At 48.0% G+C, this 13945-nt stretch overlaps 1 protein-coding gene across 2 annotated transcripts in view; it reads left to right on the top strand.

Annotated features, from left to right (window-relative positions):
* The first annotated feature begins 6175 nt into the window (after positions 1–6175).
* MERTK (MER proto-oncogene, tyrosine kinase) overlaps positions 6176–13945 on the top strand; it is a 66913-nt gene continuing 59143 nt past the window's right edge. Inside the window, exon 1 of one of the 2 annotated variants that reach the window (XM_038397886.2) lies at positions 6176–6312. In XM_038397886.2, the coding sequence (XP_038253814.1) occupies positions 6270–6312 (43 nt within the window). In that variant the 5' untranslated portion in view covers positions 6176–6269. The remainder of the gene's footprint in view (positions 6313–13945) is intronic. The other variant, XM_038397888.2, reaches the window with a different exon arrangement.

Genomic DNA, 13945 nt, shown 5'->3' with positions numbered 1-13945 from the left:
CAAAATTCCATTGGCGTCTGAGCTACACTGATTTACACCAGTTGAAAATGTAGCCCACTATCTGGGACTAGAGATTGCTAGTCTCTTGGTTTTGGTGGGTGTTGTATTGTGTACTGAAAATTCTTCTGACTATGCACGGAGGTCTCCCGTGACCTTTCTGAAGAATAATGCTCGAAATAGTGACAACCCGATTGCATCTCCAACTCCCAGCACTAGATGTCAGGCAGCTAACATCAGCCGCTATTCTGATGAAACAAGTCATTGTTCCAGTGATCTCTTCGAGAATGATACAATGATGTGCACTTGTATTGAATTCAATGTCACAAATGCCTGCGTGTAGCACCATCCCTTCCCAAATATAGTCTTTTTCCTCTGTCTCCCCCAAAGTAGCAACTCTTAAAATCCATCATCTCAGCAGGTGGGCAGAAGCAGAAGGAAGAAGCAGAAGCAGTAGGGCTGGAACCTTTAGATCCATGGCATAGCCTCTGCCACTTGAGCTAATAGAATAACTGATAGCAATAGTAGGTTATTATCCTCTCTATGAACGAGCACTGGAGGGGGATGACACACACTTTGCCTATGGGTATCACAGATATTTGCTGACAACAGAGGCAGGGTGAGACTCAGGGATCTTGGGTTCCCTTTCTCTAGTGCATTAAACAATGTAACTAACATCTGTCACAGGTTCCATTGTTTATGGCGCTTGCTGTTCAGGGTTCCATTCCAGACTCTGAAGGGGAGCGTGCTCGAGTGGGGATGCAATCGTCTGCCCCATCCCCTCCAGCCTGTCCGAGTCCTGTCTCTTTCTCACCCCTGGCTCCATGTCTGAGTCCCATCCTCCTCAGCTAGCCAGTCCCAGTCTCTACTCCTTGGACTTCTCATCCCAGTCCTAGTCTCCTTGCCCAGTCAGCTCCAGTTCCCACCTCACAATTCCCCATCTGATCTTTTGCTGCTTCCTCTCCCATGGCCTCCTGTCACTGCACACCCATGTTCCCCATCCCTCCTGCCCCCCAGTCCCTGTCTTCCTCCCCAGGCTCCTTGTGCATTCTCAATGCTCCCCTCCCCCAACTCTTTGTCCCAGTCTTCCTTCCCAGCCAGTCCCAGCCCCCCTGCACCTGACCTCTCATCCAATCTCAGTCTCTCCCACCCAAATACTCCGAGTCCTCCCCATTTGCCTGTATGGCTCCCAGTCACCTTGCCCAATCAGTCCCATTCTCCTCTCCCCATCCCCCACCCCGGCTCCCAGTCCCTTTGTCCAACCAGTCCCAGTCTTCCTCCACCCTCCAGGTTCCATGACACAATCTACTCCCCACCCCTCAACCCCGCTCTACCCCAGGTCTTGTTCTTTCCTCCTCTGCATTCAGGTCAGATGGCTTCCTCCTCCACTTTGCTTCAGTCCCGTGGTGGGGAGAGATCACTGAGAGAACAGGAGAAACAGGCTCCCTGCTGTCAGTTCCGCCCATGCCCCACCCTGTCCTGGAGCAGCCTAGAACTGCAAATGCAGGGAAAGTCCTGCATGGAGCATGCTCAGTGTTGATGGAATTAAGCTGTGAAGCTCTAGTAAATCTCTCCCGAGTATGTGCAAACTGTGATTTTTTTTTCTTAGAGGTTTATAACCTGGCCAAATTTGGTCAGATTTTCTGGGGACAGCAAAACAAACATCCCCAATACAAAGGCTAGCTCTTTGCAACATGTCCAGACCCTGCTCCAAAGATTGGGGGCACCAGCATTTTTGAACATGGGTAACAATGTATTTTTCCCTGAATTCCCTCCTGGAAACACCTAACTCATTTTGCCTGAAATGCATGGGTTGTTTTATTTTAATCAGCCTGAAGCAGACACCCAGAATGGAAAATTTGAGCCCAGGCAGTTTGGCAACATTCTAAGCAACTGAAATAGGGCCCTACAATGGGAAGCATCAGGCATCCTTAACTGTAGGTGATGGCATCAGCCCCATCTATAATGAGCATCTCTTTCATTTTTAAATTGCCATGCACACGTATGCACCTCATAAATAAATAATGCTGAGATGAGAAAATCATGACAGCAGCGCAAAAGATAAGGATAAAATCAGCATGTGCATGAGCATATTTATGTGTAAGGTTACATATGGGTGGTTGTTTGGGATGTGGGGGAGAGGCCGTAATTTTACATCTCTGCCTCCTTTGGCTGGTGAAGTGAGAGATCTTTTCATGTTTCCTGTGGCAATGGCTGGTAGCTGGTTAGCACAAATATTCCAGGCATGCACAGGAAATGCCCAGGACAGCAACAGTGACTATGGGAACTGCAAGAATGAAAAGTGCAGGGCAGCCCCTCAAATTCACTGTATAGACAGTGACGGTCAGAGTGGCAGATTCTGCTCTCCATTTACATCCACATAAATCCAGAGTGACTCCAGTGCAGTCAGTGACAAATTTCAGAGGGCCACAGTTACACCAGCGTGGGTGAGATTAAAATTCAACCTATCGTGAATAAATGACCCAAATTCGCCAACTTAAAACCTATAGGTTTCAGAGTAGCAGCCGTGTTAGTCTGTATTCGCAAAAAGAAAAGGAGGACTTGTGGCACCTTAGAGACTAACAAATTTATTAGAGCATAAGCTTTCGTGAGCTACAGCTCACTTCATTGGGTTATCAAGGCCACCTTTAGGCGCCCAGTGAATTTTCTTCTGTTTGGCAGAAATTGGCCCTGCCTCTCTCCTAACACAAATTAGAACTCATAAAACAGCAGCAGCAGGAAGTGAAGTGAGCAGTAGCTGTACCCCTGCAGTAAAGCCTAACTGAAGACTACAAGCTTCCAATAGTAGCTTCCAATTTCAGCCCTAAGATGACTGGAGGGAGCAGGGCTCTCTGTCTTGGTTATTCAGTGGCTTGAGATACAGTGGGAGAAACACCCCCAAAATCTCCGGGAAGCTGGAGTGCTGTGGGGATGCAGGAAGGGAAGCTGGTCCCATGGAGCAGATAAAAGATTATCAGCTTTCTTGCAACAGCTGTGTTACATTTTTCTCATTTTCTTTACTTTGGGCTGTGGGGGGACACGTGCCCTTTCTTAGCTGTTGATTATTTCAAGATGCTAGAGGTTGAATTGGACTACAAGCGAGAGAGACTGAAATTGGATCTCTGCCACTAATGGATCAGAAGCTCCACTGAACAAGCTGTTCCCAAAATCAAAGACGTCTGGAATTGATTTGTTCACTTTTTTATTGAACTTTTGAATTTTCTCCTGGTTATTTTTTAAACTTTCCACTTGGAAAACCTTTCAGACTTGATTACATGTAGTTCTTGCCTTGGTAGTAAATTAGGTAATTTACTGTTTTTACAAGCATCTTTATACATGGTCACACAAGGCAATTGGACTGGATTTTTAGAGCTTGTCTACACTTACCGGGGTTCGATGTGGTGATCGATGCATCGGCGGTCGATTTAGAGGGTCTCCATTAGACCCGTTAAATCGACCACAGATTGCTCTCCTGTCAACTCTTGTACTCCACCGGGTGGAGAAGCGCAAGGGGAGTCGATGGGAAAGCATCTCCTGTCGATATCGCGTAGCGTGGACCCTGCGGTAAGTGGATCTAAGCTACGTCTACTTGAGTTATGTTATTCACCTAACTCAAATTTGCGTAACTTAGATCGACTTTTCCCTGTAGTGTAGACAAGGCCTTACTGTATGACTCTTACCTGCCTAGCTCAAAAGTGCCCTGAGCCTTGATTGCTTCAATATAATAAATAATCTCTTTCAGTGACTTGATTCTTCTTCAAAATATTGGTAAACCGCTGGGAAACTATGAATCCAAGAGTTTTGAAGGAGCTAGCTGAGGAGTTCATTGGACCATTAATGCTGATTTTCTGTCGTTGATTTTCAGTAAGTTTCTGAACATTGGAGAAGTTCCAAATGACTGGAAAAAAGCTAATGTTGTGCCAATATTTGAAAAGGGTAGACAGATGACACAAGTCATTATAGGCCTATCATTCTGACATTGATCACGGGCAAGATGATGGAATGGCTGATATGGGACTCAATTAATACAAAATTGAATGACAGCAATATATTTAATGCCAGGCACATGGGTCTAAGGAAAACAGGCCCTGTCAAACTAACTTGGTATTTTTTTATGAGATTACAAGTTTAGTAAAAGGAATAGTGTTGATTTAATAAATTTCTATAAGGCATTTGACTTGGTATTGCATGGCATTTTTATAAAGAACTAGGAAGATATAAAACTGCCATGGCACATATTAAAAGGATTAAAAACTGGCTAACTGATAGGTCTCAAAATGTACTTGTAAATGGGCAGGTATGTTTCTAGAGGGATCCCACAGGAACGAGTTCTTGGCCCTACACTATTTAACATTTATATTAACATAAAATCATCAAGATGACACTGTGCAAATGACACAAACATTGGAGGGGTGGGTAAATAATGAAGAAGACAGGTCACTGACACCGATCACTTGGCAAACGGGATGCCAGCAAACACTATGTGTTTTAATATGGCTAAATGTAAATGTGCCACACTTACAGGATGGGGGACTCAATGCTGGGGAGCAGGGACTCTGAAAAAGATTTAGGTGCTGTGGAGGGTAATCACCTGCGCATGAGCTCCCCATGAAATGCCATGGCCAAAAGAGCTAATGTGATTTCCCATGAACAGGGGAATCTCAAGTAGGAGCACAGAGGTTATTATACCTCTTAATTTGGAACTGGTGCAACCGCTACTGGAATTCTGTATCCAGTTCTGGTGGCCACCGTTCAAGGATTCACATTGCTAGGATGGCTTGTCATGTTTTCACTGCTGGCGGCCAGGAGTGGCATAGGGCAGCAGCGCACATTGGAGCTGGAGGGCATGGCTGGGCACAGACATATTTACCGTCAGCTTCCCCACAAGGAAGGGAGTGTATCAATCTTCCCCTCACTCAAGTGGGCACAGCCAAGAGCTGGGAATAAAGTCTGTTCCCTAGATCCACGGGATTTCCCATCCCCCAAGTGTTGCTGGGGCTGGATGATGCAATAGTCCGGGGCAGGCTCTGCCCTCCCCCACATCCCATGGCTGTCCCAGCTTCTGGGCACCGGGTGCCCCCGAGCTACCCTGCAGGTACCGATTCCACTTGGCAGCGGCTGGGTATCAGGAAGCCCAGAAGCCCCAGCCCCGCAAAGCCCCGTGCCTGGAACCCAGTGCCCTGCACAGGGGTGCCCAGCAGCCCCTGCTCACACAGTCCCATACCCAGAGTCCCTGCCCCGCACAGCCCCGCTCCCGGAGCCCCCTGCCCCACAGAGCCCCCCGGCCAGAGCCCCTGCCCTGCACAGCCCTGCTCCCGGAGCCCCCTGCCCCACAGAGCCCCCCGGACGGAGCCCCTGCCCTGCACAGCCCTGCTCCCGGAGCCCCCTGCCCCACAGAGCCCCCTGGCCGGAGCCCCTGCCCTGCACAGCCCCACTCCCGGAGACCCCTGCCCCACAGAGCCCCCCGGCTGGAGCCCCTGCCCTGCACAGCCCCGCTCCCGGAGCCCCCTGCCCCGCACAGTCCCCCGGCCGGAGCCCCCTGCCCCACAGAGCCCCCCAGCCGGAGCCCCCTGCCCCACACAGCCCCACTCCCAGAGCCCCCTGCCCCACAGAGCCCCCCGGCCAGAGCCCCTGCCCTGCACAGCCCCGCTCCTGGAGCCCCCTGTCCTGCACAGTCCCCTGGCCGGAGCCCCCTACCCTGTAGAGCCCCCCAGCCGGAGCCCCTGCCCCGCACAGCCCCGCTCCCGGAGCCCCCTGCCTCGCACAGTCCACCGGCCGGAGCTCCTGCCCCGCACAGCCCCGCTCCCGGAGCCCCCTACCCCGCACAGTCCCCGAGCCGGAGCTCCTGCCCCGCACAGCCCCGCTCCCGGAGCCCCCTGCCCCACAGAGCCCCCCGGCCGGAGCCCCTGCCCTGCACAGTCCCCTGACCGGAGCCCCTGCCCTGCACAGCCCCGCTCCCGGAGCCCCCTGCCCCACAGAGCCCCCCGGCTGGAGCCCCCTGCCCCGCACAGCCCCGCTCCCGGAGCCCCCTGCCCCGCACAGTCCCCCAGCCGGAGCCCCTGCCCCACAGAGCCCCCCAGCCGGAGCCCCTGCCCCGCACAGCCCCGCTCCCGGAGCCCCCTGCCCCGCACAGCCCGCGGAGGGCGCTCGGCCGCAGCCGCGGTGCCGGACCAGGAGGCGGAGCCGCCCCGCCCTGGAGCGGACTCTGGGGCTGCCGGCGGCTCGGGACTGTCGGCGGCGGGGCAGGGGGCTCCCGGCACCGCGCGGCTGCCATGGGCCGGGACCTGCTGCTGCTGCTGCTGCTCGCGGCGCTGGGTGAGTCCCGCGGCGGGGGGGCGGGGGGACTGTGTGTGTTGTGCAGTGTGTGTTGTGCAGGGGGGCTCTGTGTGGGGGGGGCAGTGTGTGTGTTGTGCAGGGGACTCTGTGGGGGGGCAGTGTGTGTGTTGTGCAGGGGGGCTCTGTGTGTGTGGGGGGGACAGTGTGTGTTGTGCAGGGGACTCTGTGGGGGGGCAGTGTGTGTGTTGTGCAGGGGGGCTCTGTGGGGGGGGGCAGTGTGTGTGTTGTGCAGGGGACTCTGTGGGGGGGCAGTGTGTGTGTTGTGCAGGGGGGCTCTGTGTGTGTGGGGGGGACAGTGTGTGTTGTGCAGGGGGGCTCTGTGTGTGGGGGGGCAGTGTGTGTGTTGTGCAGGGGGCTCTGTGTATGTTGTGCAGTGTGTGTTGTGCAGGGGGGCTCTGTGGGGGGGCAGTGTGTGTGTTGTGCAGGGGGGCTCTGTGTGTGTGGGGGACAGTGTGTGTTGTGCAGGGGGGCTCTGTGTGTGGGGGGGGCAGTGTGTGTGTTGTGCAGGGGGGCTCTGTGTGTGGGGGGGACAGTGTGTGTGTTGTGCAGGGGGGCTCTGTGTGTGTGTATGTGCGCACAGGGCTCCCCAGCCCGTGGGGAGGGCACGGTGTGGGTGTTGGGGGTGCAGTGTGGGCGTGCCGAGGGGCTGTGTGTGTGTATGTGCTCACAAGGCTCCCCAGCCTGTGTGGCGGGCGCAGTGGGTGCCCAGCAGGCCGTGGGGCACAGTGTAGGCTCCTTGGGCAGCGCTGCCCTGGCAGGGCCCGGTCCCCACACGCTGGTGGGTATCTGTGTGGCCTCTTGGGCAGCGGAGCCTGCCCCCCACCCAGTGCATCTCTGGGGCAGAGGACCCATGGCAAGCCCAGGCCTGCTGTCTGCAGAGTTTAGCCTCCTGCTGCGGCCCATGGGGCTGTCTGCTCTGTGGGATGGATGAGGGACGCTCTCGCCCCCTTAGAACAGATTTGTCCAAGGCTGCTGGCTGGGGCGGGGGGAACCCTCTCCCCCGGCCCTGCTAAAGTTCTTACAGCCCCCACCACCAGCCCAGCCGGAGCACCACCTGCGGCTATCTGGGATAAGTTAGACCACGATGCTGGGATAAGCTCCCGTGTGCAGTTTTCAAATGGGCTAGTGTCTATGTTCTAGCCCCGTATCGGACATGCCAGCCTCACTGGCCATTTCAGTACAGGCCATGGGCTCAATGGGCCAGGGTGCCTGAATTGCCCACCCATCCCTGGAGCAAATCCAAGAGCGCTCATGCACAGCACCTGGGTGAGAACAGCGAGGTCATTGCACCGTTCTGCAGATAGAGGACTTCTCTTAGTCTGCGGCCACGAATGTGCTGACCCGTCCCTCTCGAACACTAGGCTGTTTTGATCTAAGGGCTCACATGAGGGTGACCGCAGTCTCTTCCTTGTATTCTGTTGTAAGCTGCTGCGAATTCTGTTCCCCCATGTGGGCCAGGAGCTAGTCCTAGGTAGCTGGGTCACCACTGGTTGTAACTAGTTGAATACAGTGTGGTAAAGGTATGGTACCTATAAGTCTGCAGAGAATTTGTGGAAACGTTCCTGGATTTACAAGAGTGATCTGGTAATGGCTTGGCCCTCAGGAGTGAGAATGTCACTGAAGAGACTGGATTCTTTTTGGTGTCTCTGTTCTGCTACCTGAGATACATTCCCCCGAAGCAATTTAGAAAACTGTCTTTTGGGACGGAGAGACTGAAGCTGTTGATGAGATGTAAGCTCTCTTGATGGATCCGTGTGATCCTCAGTGTGAGGAACGGAGATGTGTCAACAACACGTGGGAGGGGAAAGACCCATTTGTAAACACACGGCTTTGGGCCCTTAATGAGGAATATGGGGTTATTGAAGTCATGAATTCTAATTGAATTCAGATAGCTCCTTACTAGAACTGGAGTAGAGAAGTTTCGTTTCAAGTGTGGGATGGCTTTCCCCGTTTACTTTTAAACCTTTGGTGAAATTTGTTGCATGTGTTAATAGACAAATATTCTTGTTTATGGCTTTATTCCCCAGTCTAGTAACCAGAAAAGAAACGGCCAAACCCTCTGAGAGCATGGAGAGCTGTTTTGATATCTTTGGGTTTTTTCGGTAATATCTGCTTTTTTTATGGCTAGTTGGCTGGTCAGTCCGTTACACTGTAGACCATCGCGTCATTGTCTTTTGAAATGTATGAATAACAACAAAACTAAAGGTCTAAGAATAAAATGTAGCTGGCTGGGTTGTGTCAGGAAGTTTAAGTTTCAGATGTCCTTAGCAAGCAGAAAATAAGTTTTTCTTTGAGCAATCTGTTACTGAGCTGTTCAGGCATTTTTCCTCGGATCACCTGGTCACTGGTTTTTAGTACCATGTAAGTAAACAACAAGTGGCATAAGGAAGGTTCAGCAGCGGTCACATGCTCTTTGTTTGTGTTATGGTTAAGATTATGGTGCAGGCTTAAAAAGCTTAGCTATTTTTCCAGCGTAAGACAGTTGTTTTGTATCTTAAACCAGGAGAGCATTTCTGTTTACTCTTTAAGAACAGACGAGACTGGGAACCAATTTTGTGACTTTGCAAATTTCTGTCTAAAAGTATCATTTTTCATCAGTAAAAATAGCAATCACATTAGCAAAGAAATGTATCCAGCCTCAAACTTAGGTCCTGGTTGCTGGCTCTCTGTAACGTCCCCTCAAATTGTCTGTGCTCAGCTAGTCACAATGGGGAAATTAATGAGGTGATAAAATTTTTGAGGTGTTTGATATTCAGGAGTACTAACCAGCTAAAAACTGGACTCAGTTAAGGCATAGTGAATGTTCTTGTTGGGTAAACAGGTCACAACTTTCTACTCATTCTTTGATTTACTTTATATTTATAACCTGTGAATATAGTTTTGAAAGCGACAGGTTAATCAAGATGGATCAAATTCAGGGTATGACTGAAATATTGGTATAGAGGGGTGTAGAAAGAACAGGCAGGATTAAAAGGGAGGAGGTGTTGCATTATACATCATTTGTTCTGAGATCCAGAAGGAGGCCAGAGGCAGACCAGTTGAGAGTCTCTGGGTAAAGGTAAAAGGGGTGAAAAAACAGGGGTGAGGTGGTCAGGGTCTAGTATAGCCCACCAAATCAGGAAGAGGAAATGGATGAGGCATTTCTGGAACAAATAACAGAAATATCCAGAACGCAAGACCTGGTAGGAATGGGGGACTTTAAAACCCCCGACATCTGCTGGGAAAGTAATATGGCAAAACACAACGTTTCCAGTAAGTTCTTAGAATGTATTCGGGACAACTTTTTGTTTCAGAAAGTGGAAGAAGTAATTAGGAGGACAGCCATTTTAGACTTGATTCTGACCAAGAGGGAGGAGTTGGCATCGCATCTGAAGGTGGGTAAAAGCGATCACAGAATCAGGGGGTCGATTAGTTCAAGGAAAGGAAGGCATGAGAGCAGCAGAATAAGGACAATGGACTTCAAAAAAGCAGAGTTTAATAAACACGGAGAACTGGAAGCTAAGGTCCCATGGGAAGAAAATCTAAGGGGAAAAGGAGTTCAGGAGAGCCCGTAGTTTCTTAAGGAGCCAGTATTAAAGGCACAACTGCGAACTATCCGAAGACAAAGGAAAGATAGGAAGACTAGTCAGAAGCCAATGTGGCAGCATCCGGAGCTCCTGACTGACCTGAAAGTCAAAAAGGAATCCTACAAAAAGTGGATAAATGGGTGAATTGCAAAGGAGGCATAAGAACAAAAAAACAGCACAAGCACATAGGGACAAAATCAGAAAGGCGAAGGCACCCAACAAGGAACATAAAAGGCAATGAGAAGAGGTTCTTTAAATACATTTAGGAGCAAGAGAAAGACAGAGGGAAGCATGGGTGCTCTACTTAGCAGGGAAGGAGAGCTACTACCTGATGATATCAAGAGGACTGAGGTGTTTGATGCCTATTTTGCTTTAGTCTTCACTGGACAGGTTAATGATGACCAGATACTCAACATAATTAGTATTAACAACAAGGGGGAAGTAAAAGTTAGATGTATTCAAGTTGGCGGAGTCTGATGAAGGGTACTTGTGGCTCCAGCTGCAGCAATCTCTGAACCTTTAGCAATTATCTTTGAGAATTCCTGGAGGATATTGGGAGCCTTGCAGGACTGGAGAAAGGCAAACGTAGTACTTTTCTTTAACCAGGGGAACAAAGAGAACCCCAGGGAATTATAGACCAGTCAGCCTAACGTTGATCCTTGGAAAGATACTGGAACAAATTATTAAACAATCAATGTGTAAGCACCTAGTGGATAATAGGGTTATAAGGAGTAGCTGGCATGGATTTGTCAAGAACAAATCATGCTAAACCAACCTATTTTCCTTCTTTGACAGAATTACTGGCCTTACAGATGGGGGCCAAGCAGTAGACATGATTATTTTTAGTAAGCCTTTTGACACAATTCCATGTGACACTCTCATAGGCACACTAGGGAAATGTGGTCTAGATGAATTTATCATAAGGTGGGTGCACAACTGGCTGAAAGACCCATACTCAGAGAGTAGTTATCAGTGGTCCACTGTCAAACTGGGAGGGTGTATCTAGTGGGGGCCAGCAGGGGGTCAGTCCTGGGTTTGGTACTATTCAATTAATTTTCGTTAATGACTTGGATGATGGAGTAGAGAGTATGCGTATAACATTTGAAGATGACACCAAGCTGGAGGGGTTTCAAACACTTTGGAGGACAGGTTTAGAGTTCAAAACAGTTGTGACAAATTGGAGAATTGGTTTGAAATCAACAAGATGAAATTCAATAAAGACAGGTGCAAAGTACTTCCTTTAGGACAGAAAAATCAAATGCACAGCTACAAAATGGGGGATAACTGACTAGGCAGTGGTATTGCTGAAAAGGATCGAGGGGTTATAGTAGATCACAAATTGAATATAAGTCAACAATGCGATGTGAAAAAGGCTAATATCATTGGGTGTATTAACAGAAATATCATTTGTAAGACATGAGAGCTAATTGTCTCGCTCTGTATTGTGTCCAAATCTGGGCATCACACTTTAGGAAAGTGTGGACAAATTGGAGAGAGTCCAGAAGAGAAGCAACAAAAATGATCAAAGGTTTTAAAAAAACCTGACTCACTGAAGGTAGGGCAAGAAGCAATGGGCTTAATCTGTAGCAAGGGAGATTTAGGTTAGATAGGAGGAAAAACTTTCTAACTACAAGTGTAGGTAAGTTCTGGAATAGGCTGCCAAAGGAGGTTGTGGAATCCCCACCATTGGAGGTGTTTAAGAATAGGTTGGACAAACACCTGTCAGGATGGTCTCAGGGTTACTTCGTCCTGTCTTAGTGCAGGGGGCTACTTGATGACCTCTTGGGATCCCTTCCAGCCCTGCATTTCCATGAGTTGGTGGTAAGCAGCCATAACTGTATTGCCATCAACATGGCAGATTGATCCGGCCAATAGTGTATTTTGCCTATCAAATCCAATAGAAGTTTTTAAAAATAATCTAGTAAAATGATTTGTGTGGGGAATATTCTCCAGATCTAGAAACTTAAAGTACACAACTTTGTTTCTGAGAAATTATTTTAAAATGCTACTTTTGGTTTGATTCAAGATTGGCCTCAGGAGTGCCATCAATCTAGGGAAAACTCAAATGAATAGCTCCAGAGGAGAAGTACCATGTAAGGATGGAGGGAAATGAAACCTTTAAAGGAGGTTGCTATTAGCTTTCCTTGGGAAAATGTTTGAAAATCTAGTCTGGTTGGTGGAATGTGCAGCTGGGAAAGATGAAACTAATTGGGTGGTCTGATTTAAATCAAAGTGATTCAAAACAGTGATTTAAATCACAAATTTTAAGCAACTTTTCCATTTGTACGTGTTATTTTCTAAAGAAAGGTGCGTTCTCATGGGTTGACATGCTTATTTACAACTCAGTAGAGCCTTTACACTAGATTTGATGCATTGTTTTGCTATCTAGGAGGGTGCACTATAATTATATACATTGGTTTAAGCAATTATATAGCTTAATATCTTCAGATTCTTATTAATTGTATATTTTTAGTATGTTAGAAAACAGTGAATGATTATTTACTAGATAATTAACTTTTAGCTCATGATTTGTGTCAAGCTGCATTAGGATGAAGAACAGGAGTACTTGTGGCACATTAGAGACTAACAAATTTATCTGAGCATAAGCTTTCATGGGTTACAGCCCACTTCATCGGATGCATAGAACAGAATATATAGTAAGAAGATAGAAAAGGAGTACTTGTGGCACCTTAGAGACTAACAAATTTATTTGAGCATAAGCTTTTCCACTGCATGCATCCAATAAAGTGAGCTGTAGCTCACGAAAGCTTATGCTCTAATAAATTTGTTAGTCTCTAAGGTGCCACAAGTACTCCTTTTCTTTTTGCGAATACAGACTAACACGGCTGCTACTCTGAAACCAGCCACTACCAGTCTCTATTCAAACCCAAGTTAATGGTATCTAGTTTGCATTAGGATGGTAACTGGAATTATACACAACAGCAAATACAATTTATTTTTATTAAACAAAATGACCCTTAAATGTTTTGGATACATAAACTTCTCCTATCAAAACATGATTTGTATTTACAACTACATGATTTCTTAAAGGAACAGAGGGATTTACTGTAGTCAGTGAATTAAGCTGATTATTTTAGGTCAGCCTGAGCAAATTTTCAAATACGCCTAAGTGAAAGTGACTGGTACTTAAATTCCTACTCGTGTAAGTCTCTTAAAAATGAGACAGTCTCTTAAATTTACTTACATTGACCTACTGAGCTATTTTTATAAAGCTTGACCTCAGAAGTTCCATGTTTCTCCCCCAGTTCTTTCTTTATATGGAAAAGCAGCCTTTAACTCAGAGTTTTTGATAGAGGCTCTTGGATTTGCATATTTATTATTTCTGTAAACATTTTAAGAGATTATAAATGTAGGTGTTAACATATTTTTGTATTAAATTTAGAGTGTATGTTAAACAGGTTTATTTTTAAAAAGAAAAACTTAGTATAACAAACAAATTTAAAAAATCGTATTTTAAAAAAATTTAAAAATGTTTTTTAAAACCATCCTGAATTTTAGTAGGCGTTTACAGGCAATTCTTCATCCTAATCTTCAGTTATTTTCCTATAAAAGGAGCTCAGGTAAGGCAGCTTTAAGTAGCAGTCGCTTGTGATCGATCAGCAAGGCACTTAGGGTGTGTCTACACTGCAATTAGACACCCCCAGGGGCTCAGGCTAAGGGGCTGTTTAATTGCCCTCTAGATGTCAGGACTCAAGCTCTGGGACCCTCCCTCCTTATGGGGTCCTAGAGCCCGGGGTCCTGGAGTCCAGGCTCCAGCCCGAGCCTGAACATCTGCACTGCAATTAAACAGCCGCTTAGCCCGAGTCAGCTGGCGTCTAACTGGGGTGCAGACATACCCTGAGGTTACAAAATAGGGTTTGGAATGTGCAGGCAGCATAGTCTGTTGGTGAAGGCACATGGTGAATTTCACACGCAGGTTAAGGGAAGTGTGTGTTTGTTTGGTCTGGGAGTTCACATATTTCTGTGAATGTGGGATTGGCGTCCCCACCCTGCACTGAACACTCTGGTGACACTGGACCCTGTCA

The sequence above is a fragment of the Dermochelys coriacea genome, chromosome 3, assembly GCF_009764565.3.
Source record: "Dermochelys coriacea isolate rDerCor1 chromosome 3, rDerCor1.pri.v4, whole genome shotgun sequence".
Classification (NCBI taxonomy): domain Eukaryota; kingdom Metazoa; phylum Chordata; order Testudines; family Dermochelyidae; genus Dermochelys; species Dermochelys coriacea.
This window is presented reverse-complemented; position numbering and strand designations above follow the sequence as displayed.